The sequence below is a fragment of the Tetrao urogallus genome, assembly GCF_951394365.1.
Source record: "Tetrao urogallus genome assembly, chromosome: 17".
Lineage (NCBI taxonomy): Eukaryota > Metazoa > Chordata > Aves > Galliformes > Phasianidae > Tetrao > Tetrao urogallus.
In genome coordinates, this window is record NC_136830.1 from 9,368,825 (window position 1) to 9,382,661 (window position 13,837).

The 13,837-nt window shown below is 54.3% G+C and overlaps 3 protein-coding genes across 3 annotated transcripts in view; all 3 read left to right on the forward strand.

Annotated features, from left to right (window-relative positions):
- PXN (paxillin) overlaps positions 1–5,678 on the forward strand; it is a gene marked incomplete at both ends in the record, with an annotated part of 39,161 nt that extends 33,483 nt beyond the window's left edge. Inside the window, 5 exons of the mRNA XM_079543691.1 lie at positions 1,949–2,122; positions 2,467–2,640; positions 3,200–3,281; positions 3,632–3,780; positions 5,412–5,678. Coding sequence (XP_079399817.1) covers positions 1,949–2,122; positions 2,467–2,640; positions 3,200–3,281; positions 3,632–3,780; positions 5,412–5,678 — 846 coding nt within the window. The remainder of the gene's footprint in view (positions 1–1,948; positions 2,123–2,466; positions 2,641–3,199; positions 3,282–3,631; positions 3,781–5,411) is intronic.
- A 1,902-nt stretch (positions 5,679–7,580) lies between these two features.
- Positions 7,581–9,999, forward strand: RPLP0 (ribosomal protein lateral stalk subunit P0; the record flags this gene model as incomplete). Its single annotated transcript, XM_079543794.1, has 7 exons — positions 7,581–7,634; positions 7,786–7,961; positions 8,031–8,118; positions 8,362–8,508; positions 8,905–9,090; positions 9,527–9,667; positions 9,803–9,999. The coding sequence occupies 7 exons, from the start codon at positions 7,581–7,583 to the stop codon at positions 9,962–9,964; spliced, it is 954 nt and encodes a 317-aa protein (XP_079399920.1). The 3' UTR covers positions 9,965–9,999.
- A 246-nt stretch (positions 10,000–10,245) lies between these two features.
- GCN1 (GCN1 activator of EIF2AK4) overlaps positions 10,246–13,837 on the forward strand; it is a gene marked incomplete at both ends in the record, with an annotated part of 39,937 nt that continues 36,345 nt past the window's right edge. Inside the window, 4 exons of the mRNA XM_079543921.1 lie at positions 10,246–10,263; positions 12,040–12,142; positions 12,792–12,855; positions 13,419–13,550. Coding sequence (XP_079400047.1) covers positions 10,246–10,263; positions 12,040–12,142; positions 12,792–12,855; positions 13,419–13,550 — 317 coding nt within the window. The remainder of the gene's footprint in view (positions 10,264–12,039; positions 12,143–12,791; positions 12,856–13,418; positions 13,551–13,837) is intronic.

Consider the following 13,837-nt stretch of genomic DNA (forward strand, 5'->3'; position numbering starts at 1 on the left):
TGTGTGCTGGGAGCTGCTCCTGGAGCTTGCAGCATGGTGATCCTAGCTGCTGTCTGGTAGTGCATGGTTTGGTGCTCCTACAGCACCCAGCTGAATCGGAGTGCTGGTAGGTCTTGTGGCAAAGGGGCAGCTTGAAGGGCCTTTGCATGACAGATTTGTGTGGATTCTGTGCTGTGTCCCCTTCAAATAGCAGGCAGTGTGTGCAGGAGGTTGGAAACAAACTTGTGAGCTGGCAGAAGGCTGAACCAAGTAGTGGTGGCGGTGTGCTCAGGTCATTGGGCCTGCACTGAGGTCATCTGCATGGGCCACACCAGCAAGGCACCGCAAGTGCTGTGTTTCTACGTGTTGAATTCTTCTCCTCTCCTTTCTTTCCAGATGGTATTTATGATTTGTCTCTGTGTAACCTGTGCCTTGTGGCCACAAGCCCCTGCTTAGCGAGAGAGGATACGATTCTTTTAGTTCTGTCCAACCTGTTCCTCGTGCTGTGCCTGACCTTGTCCTGGGACTCTGCCCTGGCTCTGTGTACACAGGGCCCTGCTGTCCCTCTCCTGTGAGCAGTCTCCTTGCAGTGGAGTGCTTTGGAGATGTTCACTGTAACTGTTTGGTAGCAATAACAGCTGTATGGCAGAGAGTTTATTCCAGGCTCCGGACACTGGGGCTTTTTTGTGCTGCTGGGCTGGGAAATTATGTATGTCATGAGAATTTTTCTACAGACAAGTGGAAACCAAGGTTGGTCACTGAGTCAGCTGGTTGGCTACAAGCACGACTGGCTGCAGGACAGGGAGTAGAGCTCCTCCAGTGGCTGGAAGGGCAGAATCTGCCAGGGCTCTGGAACACCTCAGGAAGTCCTGCTCCCCTGCCCATGATGGCAGCTAGTGGGTCGTTCACAAGTGTGGATTTCACATCTGTTTTTAATCTGACTCCATGGCAGGAGAAAACATGCTTCAGAGCAGCATCTCGGGGGGGGTGGGAGGGGGAGGACGACGACTTCTGTGGGTCTTTCTAGGCCTGAGAGTAGCTATTGCTGTGCAGTCAGCTAAAATATCTATATCTCATTACTGCAGTTCTCCTGTAAAAGTGGCTTTGGTGTCCAAAGAGAGCACATACTTTGTTCCTAAGTTGTGAACCTAAATAAAACTTATCTCCCTGTTCTCCTCTGGGGAGCCATTCCAAGCCGTGTGTACTGTGACTGTGGAGTTCCAGAAGCTGCCTCTGGGATGAGGATTGTAGCCCCTTCCCTGTGCATTTCCAGAGGTCCAGCAACAGACGTGGCACTGTTTCCATTGCAGCCCTGTCTGCTCAGGCTCTGCTGTGGATCCACTGCCTTCTGTGTGGGTAAACAACAGGCAGCTTGAAGGGAATTTCCTTCCTGCTTCCACTTGCTTAGCTTTGGCGTGGGATGAGAGCCACCTGATGGGGCAAAGGAGATTTGGCAAAAAAGGAAATGTCCGTAAGGAGTGCAGGTGGAGGAAAGGGAGATCTAGCTGAAAGGGAGATGGAGAGTGGAGGAGGAATCCCTTTAAGAAGGATAGAGTGGCAGTAGGAACAGAAAGAGGTCAGAGGGAAGGGGCCCTCTGGATGGAGTCTGTGCTTTGACAGCTGGCCAGGAACTGATGAGGTAAAGGGAGACTTTTGGCAGAGGCTTGCAGAGCACTGTACTGAGTGTTTGGGAACAGCTAGTAACTTCTGCTGTGTGTACAGCAAAAGAAAGTCAAATCCTTAGTTGCCAGCTCTGCTGTTTTACATCCCATGGTCTCTGCATGTCTCTGCATGGGCAGAAAGTGTGTGTGCTTGATCCTGGCTCTCCCAGGCTTCTGCAGAGAGCGTAGCTGTCTCCTAGCAGCCTCTGGTTTGTCTCTACAGAAGTGCCACTGGCAGCAAGAGCAGAGATATTTCTGGGAAGTGCAGCAACGTTTGCTGTATAATCTTTGTTTTGTCCTCCCTGCAGTTCATGGCACAGGGGAAGGCCGGCGGCAGCAGCTCCCCACCGTCCACCACCCCCAAGCCTGGCAGTCAGCTGGACACCATGCTGGGAAGCCTGCAGTCTGACCTGAACAAACTGGGGGTAGCAACAGTCGCCAAGGGTGTGTGCGGAGCCTGCAAGAAGCCGATTGCTGGGCAGGTGGGTTGAAGGTGCTGTCTGATTGCTGAGCCTTGGCCTGCAGCTGGGAGCAGTGGGGAGGGTTTCTTTCGTGAGGCTGAAGAGACTGGAGATGCTGGAGAAACTGAAGTACTCTATTTATCCACTGGCTAGGTACGCTGTAAGCTCCTCCAGTGACCTCTACTCTGCCCTTGAGGGACTGCCCTCTCCTGAGATGATAGGTAATTCAGTTTTCATGCTACCCCAGTCCAGGGCTCACTTGAGTAGTAGAACTTGCCATTCTTGCTGACCTCCAGCTGGTGTCTTGTCATGTGGTCTGGGGAGAGCGAGATGGAGTTGTCCTTCATAATCTGTCTTCCCAACAGGTGGTTACAGCCATGGGGAAAACCTGGCACCCTGAGCACTTTGTCTGCACCCACTGCCAGGAGGAGATCGGGTCACGGAACTTCTTTGAGCGGGATGGGCAGCCCTACTGCGAGAAGGACTATCACAACCTCTTCTCTCCTCGCTGCTACTACTGCAATGGGCCAATCCTTGATGTGAGTTCCTGGCTAGGGTTCAGAGCGCTGGCGAGGTGCTGCAGGCCTTGCTGTTAAAAGCTCTATCTGTGTGTCCTGCGTGAAAGGTGTTTTTAGGGGCTTCTGTTTTGCCTTTGCCCTTGCTGTGAAAGGCAAACAGCACCATCTGGTACAACTTTTTACATTAATGAGGTGGTTCGGTCCCCCTCACCTTCCCTGAAGCTGTAATGCTTTGAAACTCCATGTGGTTTCATCGTTTTGATGATGACTCCCCAGCTCTTTTCTGCTGGTAGTCTGTAGTAACAGCACCAGTGCTAGTCCTGAGAGCTGGAGGGGCCCTGTGTAAGGGAGGAAGCAGTGTGCAGGGTCTTTTTAGGGTTTAAAAAAAAAAAGTATGCCATAGGGAAGGTCTAAAAGAGCTAGAGACGGGGAAGAATTGACTCAGCTCTATAAAGAACAATCTATTTTGATGCGTGCAGTTGGCAGTGTTGACTTAAATGTGTTCTTCCCTCCCCTCTTGCTCACCTCCAAGCTGAAGCCATGATTTATGTGACTTTTCTTTGTGTCTTCTTCTGAACAGAAAGTGGTGACGGCTTTGGACAGGACGTGGCACCCTGAACACTTTTTCTGTGCCCAGTGTGGAGTTTTCTTTGGACCTGAAGGTATTATTGGTTAATGTGAGGGGAAAACATTCTCCTTCCTGAACTGCAGACAAGTCTGTAAGGCAGAGCTGCTATTAGGGGCCGGCTTGAGTTGACAGGAAATACTGGAGATGGAAGTTCTAAGGAAGTAGCTGTTCATGGGGGAAGGATCTCACAGAAATCTTTTCACTCTCTTAGTCTCTGGAGAGGATGAGCATTTGTGTGCATGGGACAGGAAGGGCAGCAGGAAACAGCTGCCTGCTGTGTGTTAAGGGAGAGGAAGGGTGATCCTACCCACGCTGCTTACCCTACAGAGCTTGGCTGCCATAGATGAGGGTCTGGAGCTGATGATCTTTGTTCTTCTTTGGCAGGATTTCATGAGAAGGATGGCAAAGCCTATTGCCGCAAGGATTACTTTGACATGTTTGCTCCCAAGTGTGGAGGCTGTGCCCGGGCTATCCTGGAAAATTACATTTCTGCCTTAAACACCCTGTGGCATCCTGAGTGCTTTGTCTGTCGGGTAAGAAAACCAAGGTCCTTTGTGGCTGCTGGACCCCTGTCCTTCACATCCTGCAGGCATCTGGTCCCTTATCAGGAAGGAGGAATCTGTGGGGTCATGAGAGACCACCAGCACCACGAGATAAAAACATCAGCAACCAAACACCTTCTTGCTCCTCCGCCTGTTTACATGAAACCTTCTTGCTGCATTGCTCTTTCTGTTCCCAGCTGCAGTTAAAGGGCTTCTGCAGCAGTGCACAGATAAACAGAGACATGTTTTGTGACCTTTAAACAATTATAAGCTAAGCTTCTCTCTAAGCACTTGCCTCAACGATCAGATTTTGAGGATCTTCCTCTCATGCTCCATCTGACAACATAAACTAATGAAACTGACCTTGTTCAGACAAGCATGCACGTCAGTGGAATAGTGGCAGGCTCCATACAGCAGGCATAATAAACAGGAATACTGCAGATTAAATGCTTGGCACTCTTTCAGAGAGCCTTGCAAATATTATCTCTTACAGGCCCCAAGAGAAGAGCAAATACAAGCCAGTGTTTCCTAGAGTGAAACAAAAAGGCAGAGGCCAGATTAAGCAGCAGAATCACGAGCTGCTGGTTCCTGCTGTTCAGGGCACTGCACTGCCTGTCCATTGCTGTCTGGCTCCTGCAGTGGCACGTAGGGAGTGGAGCCAGAAAATGGCAGTGCTTGCTGCGTGGGGCCAGGCAGGGCCAGGCTTTTTGTGCCAGCACTGAGCTGCTTTCATGCAGTTCTGCTTTCCTTCTCCCTGCTGCTGCACTGCTTGTTTTAGTGGGGCTAGCTCTGATGTCTTCCAAGACACAAAGCAGGATTCTCTTCCCCATTTTGCCAAAGCAGAGAAGACTCCCTGCTGCTGAGGGAGGAGGCTGTTTATTGGACTAATTGTCTGCACTAGATAAGGTTTGGACTTGCTGTAGGCAAATGGTGTTTGACCATGGTGTTGTGAGTGTTCAGCTGCTTGTGGCACTGCATGTTATTTGCTGGGCTCTTGTTTGTGTTGGGGCCCAGCTGAGCTTTCTTTGTGGGAAAGAGGTTGGTGTCTGGGCTGGATTCTGGAGATCTGGCTTCTCCTCTGCGCCCTTCTGCTGCGGTGTTCAGTGAATGGAATCCGGATCCTGTGCAAAGCATATCTCTAATGCCAGCTGTGCTGCAGAGACTGCTTTTGAAAACGTTCTTTTTTGTCTTTTGGAATCAGCCCCAAATTCATTACATTTTGCTGTAAGAAAACTTTGTTAGTCCCCGTTCCCTGGTTCCCACTGTGGGGAAGCTGGGCTGAGATTAGGAGATAAAAGGAGAGGAAGGTGCTGCGGTGTTTCCTGTCCCAAGGGAAGGAGTGTTCCTCCTCCTGCCTGGTTTTATTTCCTTTGTGCGAGGGAAGCCAGCTGAAGCCATGGCTGTTTCCCTTGCCTGTGGCTGTACCTGTCCATCTCTCGGCCTTTCCTCGGAAGCTCTTCTCAACAGACAGGAGTTTGGTTCGGTGCACGGCAGGATGATGAAAGGCAGCAACTCGCACTGCCTGCGGTGTGGCTGGTTTGTGCCCAGAGCTGAGGTCTGTGAGCTGCCCGCGTCCCCAGCTCATTGCTGAACCTGTCCCCTTCTGCTTTCTCCTCCTGCAGGAATGTTTCACACCATTCATCAACGGCAGCTTCTTCGAGCACGACGGGCAGCCCTACTGTGAGGTGCATTACCACGAGCGCCGCGGCTCGCTGTGCTCTGGCTGCCAGAAGCCCATCACGGGACGCTGCATCACTGCCATGGGCAAGAAATTTCACCCCGAACACTTTGTCTGTGCCTTCTGCCTCAAGCAGCTCAACAAAGGAACCTTCAAAGAACAGAACGACAAGCCCTACTGTCAGAACTGCTTTCTCAAACTCTTCTGTTAAAGGCATCATAGATGGGAGCTAAGCATCTTTCTGCCGCCCCTTGTGGCAGTTCTGTCTCTTTGAACATTACTGTGATTTAGAAACCTTACCAGGCAGGGGAGGGGGCGGGTGGCAGTGCTCAGTGCTGCTGCAGAGAGGCAGTAGATCCAGAGATGAGACGGACCATTAAACTGGAAATGCCCTTGCTGTGTCTCAGTAGAGAGAGGCTCGGTCCCCTCATTACGGTGTATCTGTGTATGACTGACAGCTGAGCTTAGCCACAGGGCTCCACCGGGGAGGCTGTCCTCAGCCCCTGCTGCCAGGAGCAGCTCTGCGTGCAGGATTCTGCCTGTGTCAGCTCTGGGCAAACCCTGACACTTGCAGACAGCAGTTTTGACACCTGGCACAGCGAGGGCATCCCGTGATCTCAGCAGCACCCTGCCTCTGCTCCTAGAGCCACGTGGCATGTGTGACTTACAGACCAGAGCCTCAGCACAGGCTGCCACGGCCCTGCAAGGGTCTCTCCAGTTCCATTACACTGTAAGGAGTTGATACCACTTTTTGTTGTTGTTGTTTTAAGAGGAATGAAGGTGTTACTCTGTGGGTTCTTCCTGGTTTGTTACTCCGTGCCTCTTCTCAGCACGTGGAAGCAGTGGGTGCTGTCCCCCTTCAGAAGCGTTGGTGCAGGGAGTCAGAGCACAGCATTGCTGCCCGTCCCCAGCAGGAGTGCAGGCTGTGTCCCACTGTCAGGGCCCGAGCTCCTCCCAAGGGAGGGGGGGAAGAAGCGGAGGGGTTTAAGAAGCCAGGAAACAAACCAAGTCCTAACTTTCTCTTTCTTCTTCCTCTCTTTGCTAACGAGAGCTGCCAGCCTTCGGCCCTTCCCCTCTCTGCTCCCGTCCCACGTGTGCTACTAAGAGATGCTACAGCAATAACTTTTATACTGACTGTTCTGCCAAACCCCGGGCGGGCTCTGCGACACGCCCGGTTTTACTATGGGAACGAATACTGTATCCTGTCTTTGATAAGATTTCTACACTGATTTTCGAATTCGTATCTAATTTGCTTTTAATCCTCTTATACAGAAATTGGTTTTGAAGTGATTTTAAAGAGAGCGACTTTTCTATCAGCGCTGCGGTGGCGGTGCCGTTCAACCCAACGGGCGCGGGGCGCCGCTTAGCGCGGCTCGGGGCCGGGGAGCGCAGCCCGGGCTGCGGGGCGGGGCGGGGCGGAGAGCCGCGGGGGGCGGAGCGCCGTGCCGGGCTGTGCCGGTGCCGCCTCCTCGCAACGGCGCTACGGGCGGGCCGAGCCCCGCAGCCCTCGGAAGGCAATAACCGGCTCTGCTGGGCGTCGCCGCGTCGCCTCCCCGCCATGTAACGCTCTCGCTGCGCTTTGCTTCCATTTAACGTTCTTGCAGTTACGCCAATAAAGTTTGTACCGTTATTCCGTGCCGGTGCCGCTCTGTCCGTCAGCGCCGCCCCCTCCGCTGCAGCGCGCTCCTCCGACCGCTAGGGAGCGCGCCGCGCCTTCCGCCGTAGTGCGGCGCCGCTCCTGTGAGTGACGAGCGCGTCGCCCAACCGGAGCCGCCGTCCGCCCCGATTGGCGGTTTCGGGCAGCCAATGGGCTGCGCGAGAGCCCTCCCGTGGCTCGCTGCGATTGGGCGAGAGCCGCTGTATGAAAGGCGGCGGCCCCGCCCTCCGGCCCTTCTTTCCCGGAGCCCTCGTGGAGGTGGGTGCGCCGCGCGGCGCCTCCCGGGCGGCTGCAGGCCCGAAGCGCCCCGGAGGTGTCGGGGTCACGGGGGGAGCGCGGAGTCCGGGCCCGGGAGGGTGGGGAAGCGGGCAGGGCGCGGGGCCGGCTGACCGCGCCTTTCTCGCAGCTCACAGCTCGTCTTTAAACCCGCCGGGCGATCCTTGGAGCACCGCCGCGATGCCCAGGGAAGACAGGGCGACGTGGAAGTCCAACTACTTCATGAAAATCATCGTGAGTGCCGCTGGGGCGCCGGGGGGAGCGGGGCCGGGCCGCGCCTTGCGGCTGCTGCGCGATGCGGGCAGGGCCCGAGCGCCGCCCGGCCGTGATAAACGCACGGAGCGGCCGGAGCTGCGCGGTGCTGACGGTGCTCCGTGTGCCGCAGCAACTGCTGGATGATTACCCGAAATGCTTCGTGGTGGGAGCGGACAACGTGGGCTCCAAGCAGATGCAGCAGATCCGCATGTCGCTGCGCGGGAAGGCCGTGGTGCTGATGGGGAAGAACACGATGATGCGCAAAGCCATCCGCGGGCACCTGGAGAACAACCCCGCCTTGGAGAAGTGCGTACCGCCCCGAGCCTCCCTGGGATGCGTGTGAGGAGCGGGGCTGAACGCTTTGCTTTCCTTCAGGCTGCTGCCTCACATCCGTGGGAACGTGGGCTTTGTCTTCACCAAGGAGGATCTGACCGAGATCCGGGACATGCTGCTGGCCAACAAGGTACGCGGTGGGACCTCGCAGTGCCGGGGCTGGCGGTTGCTGAGTTAAAGATGATACAGAGCTGTGAGGGTTACCTGGTGGCTGGTTGTCCCTCCAGATGTGGGTGACTCAGCCGTGTTTAATTCCATCTCACTTGTGCGTGCCCAGCTGACGTCCATCCTGCTGGAGCACATCGGGATGAGGCTGATGCCCCTGAGAGGTCAGCACTCCTCCAACAGCTCTCCTTGTTTCTTCTTCCTGCAGGTGCCGGCAGCTGCTCGTGCTGGTGCGATTGCTCCCTGTGATGTGACTGTGCCTGCCCAGAACACTGGTCTCGGACCTGAGAAGACCTCATTTTTCCAGGCCTTGGGCATCACCACAAAGATTTCCAGAGGGACCATTGAAATTCTGGTCAGGAGCAAGGATTGATGGTTCCATCTGTAATGAGATGCCGTTTTAGCAGTCTCACTGCTTCATTTTGGGCTTGGTTCAGTTTGGTGGTGGAGTGGGACATGGGTTTAAGTTCCTCCATCAATTCCCAGCTGTGTGGTTAAGATCTTCTGGAGGACTAATGAGCTGTTAGGAGCCGAGTTAAGGCACTGCTTTCCTCCTGTTGAGCAGCACTTGCTCATGAGGCCTTAGCTTGTGGAGGTGAACTTTCAGTGTTCTTTTCAGAACTTTTCCTTGTGCTCCTTTATTACTTCAGTTCCATTTCTTGTCATTAGGAACATACTTTTGTGTGCTGCTGTATTGGTTTACCTGAATATCTCAGTGTGTATTCACTCATTTTTTCTCTTCTTTTCTCAGAGTGATGTGCAGCTCATTAAGACCGGAGACAAAGTGGGTGCCAGCGAAGCCACCCTGCTGAACATGCTGAACATCTCTCCCTTCTCCTTTGGACTGGTGATCCAGCAGGTCTTTGACAATGGCAGCATTTACAACCCTGAAGTGCTGGACATCACCGAGGAAACCCTGCACAAGCGTTTCCTGGAGGTCAGTGCTACAGCCCCTGTTTATTATTATGTTCAGCTCTTCCACTGCAGGCAGAAAAGGAACAGGAGGCCCTGTCCCAGGGCGGAGTGTCGCCTCTGGTGTTTTCTGCAGTGCTGCAGAGCCAGGAGCTCTCCCAGGTGTCCTGGAGAAATGGTTGGCCAAGGAGTGCCTTCTGTTGGCTGTTTTGGCTGAAGCAAGGGAAAATATACCATGTCTTTCATTAAGTGAGGTGTGTGTGGGATCGGTGAACATGTTAAGACAGTGAAGCACGTGTGGAATCAAGAAGAGGCTTCAGAAAAGTCTGGAGATGGTTTAGATACCGATGTCTTGTGTAGTTCACCGGAGCTGTGTTACGTGGGTTCTGTGCGATGTGCCACTGCCTGTCGGTTGGAGCCTGGGTGCTGGCCCCGCACAGACACAAACTTCTCCCTCACAGGGTGTTCGTAACGTTGCCAGCGTCTGCCTGCAGATCGGGTACCCGACCATCGCTTCCGTGCCCCACTCCATTGTCAATGGGTACAAGCGGGTGCTGGCGGTGGCGGTGGAGACCGACTACAGCTTCCCACTGGCTGAAAAGGTAACGGCCACAGCTGACCGCGGCTCTGGGGCTGTGGGGGCTCACAGCGCTTGCAGCAAGCGTTGCTTCTTCGGTAGCAAAGGCCCCATCCTGGCATACATGCGGTTTGCCTGAGCTCTGCGTTTCTCTTTGCAGGTGAAGGCATTCCTGGCCGACCCCTCCGCCTTCGTGGCGGCTGCTCCAGTGGTCACTGAAACAGCTGCACCTGCTGCTGCTGCTGCTGCCCCGGCCAAGGAGGCGCCAAAGGAGGAATCTGAGGAGTCCGACGAAGACATGGGCTTCGGCCTCTTCGACTAGCGGGCTGCCGGCCTTGCGGCCGCAAATAAAGCTCTGTACCGAACGCTGTCCCGTGTCCCGGCGCTGTGCTCGGTGCTCCGGCGGGCGGGGTGGGCGGGCAGCGGTGCGGCGCCCCCTGCAGGCGAGGAGGACGGGGCGGAGCGGGGTGGGCTGGGCTGTTGCAAGGCGCCCCCTGCAGGCGGGGTGGGGTGGCCAGGCGCGGTGTTGTATCTGTCCCGGCATGCCTTGCGGCGCTCGCCGCACCGGAAGTAGGGAGCGCTTCCGGGGGCGCAGGCGGCGCCATGGCGGCCGACACGCAGGTGGGTGCGGGATGGGCCCGTGTCGGTGGCGGTCCGGCGGTGGCGGCCGAGATCCGCGCGGCTCGGCCTCACCGTGCCTCTCCCCGCCGCCCTCTTTCGGCCCTTCCGTGCGGCCTGGCTCGGTGCCGCGGACGTGGCGGTCAGCTGGGGGCGGGAGGGCCGCGCCGGAGCCGCCGGGAGTTGGGGAGGGGGGGCAGCGCTGGAGCCGCGTCCCGCCCGGCCGTGCTCTGTGCCTCTGCGGGGCGCAGCGCACCGCTCGGCTCCCAGCGGAGAGCCCGAGGGCCTCGCGTCCCGCCGCTGCTCCCTGGGCGCTTCCCGGCGCTCCGACACGTACTCGGTGTCCCACGAAGAACCCGGCGCCACAGCCGATGCCGCTCCTGCCCGTCCGCGCTGCCGGCGGAGTCCCTCGGTGGTGCCGCACGGCTGGGCTGCCGGCACAATTAACTGGTTTTTCACGTTTGCGTGTCTCCGCACTGCTGATTCAGCAGCACGAGGAGACGCGGCTCGGTTGGTTCGCATAGGATGAGGGCTGAAGGCTTCTAAAGGAGAACCTTAGGTCCTTTACGGTTGCGGTACCGTCCCGCTGGGCCGGGGATGCCCTCCAGGCGCCAAACGGCGTCCCCTCCTCCGGGACGGACCGCCCCCCGTGCCCGGTCCCTGTGCCCCACCGAGAGGGCTGTGCTGGCGGCAGCTCATGGGCAGTGCGGAGGCGATCCCCGCTCCTCAGGTCGCTGTTTCCTGTGCTTCTGAAACGCCCTTTGTGGCAAAGCCGGTGACGCTTTGCCTGGAGAGTCGTTCAGCTTGAGAGGTGAATTTTACAAGCCTTTCCTGGAGCCCCGTTGTTTCAGCTGAAGCGAATGCAGGGCATAGCAGGCTGTGATCCTGAGTGCTGGTCGGGCTGCACAAAGCCTTTTCTCACACGTAATTTTAAAACTTGTACGTGCCTTGGAAGAGTTTTAGCAGCTGAAGGAACAAATCTCTGAGAATCGAAACTGCCTTCCAGTTTTTTCTCACCATCCGCACTGCATGAAGGCTGCCTCAGGCTTGTGTCTCACTCGGCCAGCTGTCTCAGGCCCCGGCAGCCTGCATGTACAGGAACACAGCAGCCACGGTAGCACGGGCATGCAAAGGCATTCAGTTCTGTTTATTTTGTGTTGCTTGGGTGCTATTGATGGCATAAGGGAGGAATTTTATAGCAAGGCACAAATTCTTCTAATCTGACGAGTCCGGTGTACAAAGCTCCTGGGTCATGTATGCTGATCCTGGATGAGAATAAAGGCAAGTTGTGCATTCTGGTCCTGATTCCTTGCAAGCGATTTCACAGCCAATGACAGAAACCACAGGTCGATGTTCTAGGAAGTGTGGTTAACTCTGTGGTGGGCCCCCAATAGATAGAAGTGCATTTAAGGGGTTCTTTAGGAGGTAGCACACCCCTAAAAAGTACCTTTGCATTCTTGAAGTGCATTGGGTTTTGGCTTTTCAGGTCCTTGTGCTCTCAGGCATTGATTTGTCACTCTGTGCTTTTAGAAGGGTGAATGAACCTTAAGGGGTGCCATTATAGATTAGCAAGCAGAAAGCCATCATCCTACAGTTTAACAGGGAGGCCTTGGAGCTGCAACTTGCATGAGCCTTTCCCTGCTAGGTGAGGCCACGGCTGATTGCATTTGGTCAGTAAGAGGTTGTGCAGCTGCTGGTTGTGCTTGCTCTGGTTCTGTGTTCTGTATGTGGACACCAAAGGAGCTCTGATGTCTTTTCCCCATCCCTGTGTGCTTTTAGATTTCTGACACACTGAAGAGGTTTGCAGTGAAAGTAACTACAGCCAGTGTGAAGGAGAGGAGAGAGATCCTCAGCGAGCTGGGAAAATGCATTTCTGGGAAAGGTAAAAGCGTTGGGGTGCTGATTTGATCGGGGTGGAGGAGAAAATTGGAGTCCATTGTTTGAATTGCGTGTGAAAGTTGTGGGATGGTTCTTAGAGCGTGGGGTGGCAGCACCTGGAATGTGTGCTTTCTGCCCAGTTAACTCCAGGCATGGGTTTTGTGTGTAGCACAGAGCTCTGTTACTCACGTGGACTTTCTCCATTGAGGAGCTGTAGCACCACGTGTGTCAGTTTTTCATGGCAGCGTGGGTTGCTTGTTTCTCTCTGACTCTTTGCTTGTTTCTCTCTGACTCTTTGCTTGGTTTTGCAGTGATTCATGGAGTGTTGATATAAACCCACGTAAATATTTCCGTGTATGGAGGGAGCGTGTGCAGAGATTTTAGATGGTCATAATTAAAGCAACACTCTGATCAATCCTCTTGATTTCTCCCGTATTCTGAAGGCGACTGCGGAATAGTGTGTTTATTGTCCTTGTTTAAAAAATACACATAAAACATGTATAAAAGAGAGAAATCTAAGTATGATCCTTGCAAACGCCCTCATCTATGATGAAATCACTTCCTGACTGCAGTTGCAAAGTGTATTAAATATATCGTGTATTAAAGACATCGGTGATCTATAGGGAAACATTCTGAAATTCAATCTGTTGCAGATCTTCCCGAGGGTGCAGTGAAAGGCCTTTGCAAACTCTTCTGCCTTACTCTGCACCGATACCGGTGAGTAACTTGATGCAGAAAGCTGTGTTATTCAATCTGTTAGTGTCAAGGCACTGATCAGTTAAACAGGCATGGAGCATCTGGAAATGTTACCAGGCAGTGCTGCGTAAATGCCAGAAAGCTGATGTCTCCTAATGATCCTCTCAAGTTAGGTTTGACATTAAGAAGTTTTACAACACTTTGTGCTTTTGATTTTGAAATTAAAACTTGCATCCTGTGGCTCAGTTTGCAAGAATGCCCATCTCCATGTCGTTGTCCTGTTGAAGTGAGATGGAGATGTCCTTTAGACACACTTAGGCAGGGTTGCAGAAGAGAAGCTGCTCAGAGCCTGTGCGTTCCTTCGGAGCCTGCTGGAGTGTCTCCACATGGCTTCTGTCAGCTGGAGAAGGAAACGGAGCTTTCTGCCAGAACCTTCTCTGCTTTTTGGAACAGCAGGGATAAAATAACTGTTGGCTGCAATGAGAAAGCAGAGCCCTTTGTGTGCTGCGAGGGTTGCAACGCGTGTGGTGTGGGCAGGGTTGCAGGGTTCATCGTTCTACAGAGCTGTTCTTCCTCCCCACCAGCGATGCGGCGTCGCGCAGAGCCCTGCAGCTGGCACTTCAGCAGCTCGCAGAGTCCCAGCCAGATGCAACAGCAAAAAACCTCCTGCACTCACTTCAGTCTTCAGGGATCAGTGGCAAGGCTGGAGCTCCCAGGTGCGCGGCGCTTCGTGTGGAAGCACTTCTGAATTGCTGGTGCTTTCAGAATGGCTGTTAAAAAGCAATTTGAAGACTAAGTAGTAGCGACTAACTCAGTGTAAATGTTGTTATTTTACCTCTTTCACATCTTCTGTGAAAGCAGAAGGATTTTCTCGGTGTTACTGCTGGTGGATTTGGTCCAAGTTACAGTTTTACTTCTGTTAAAGCCTGAAGCGCTGAGGATAAACTCTTATGGGTGCTCCTTCTCCATCCACCTCTTGCCTTCAGGCTGAGCAGAAGTGTAG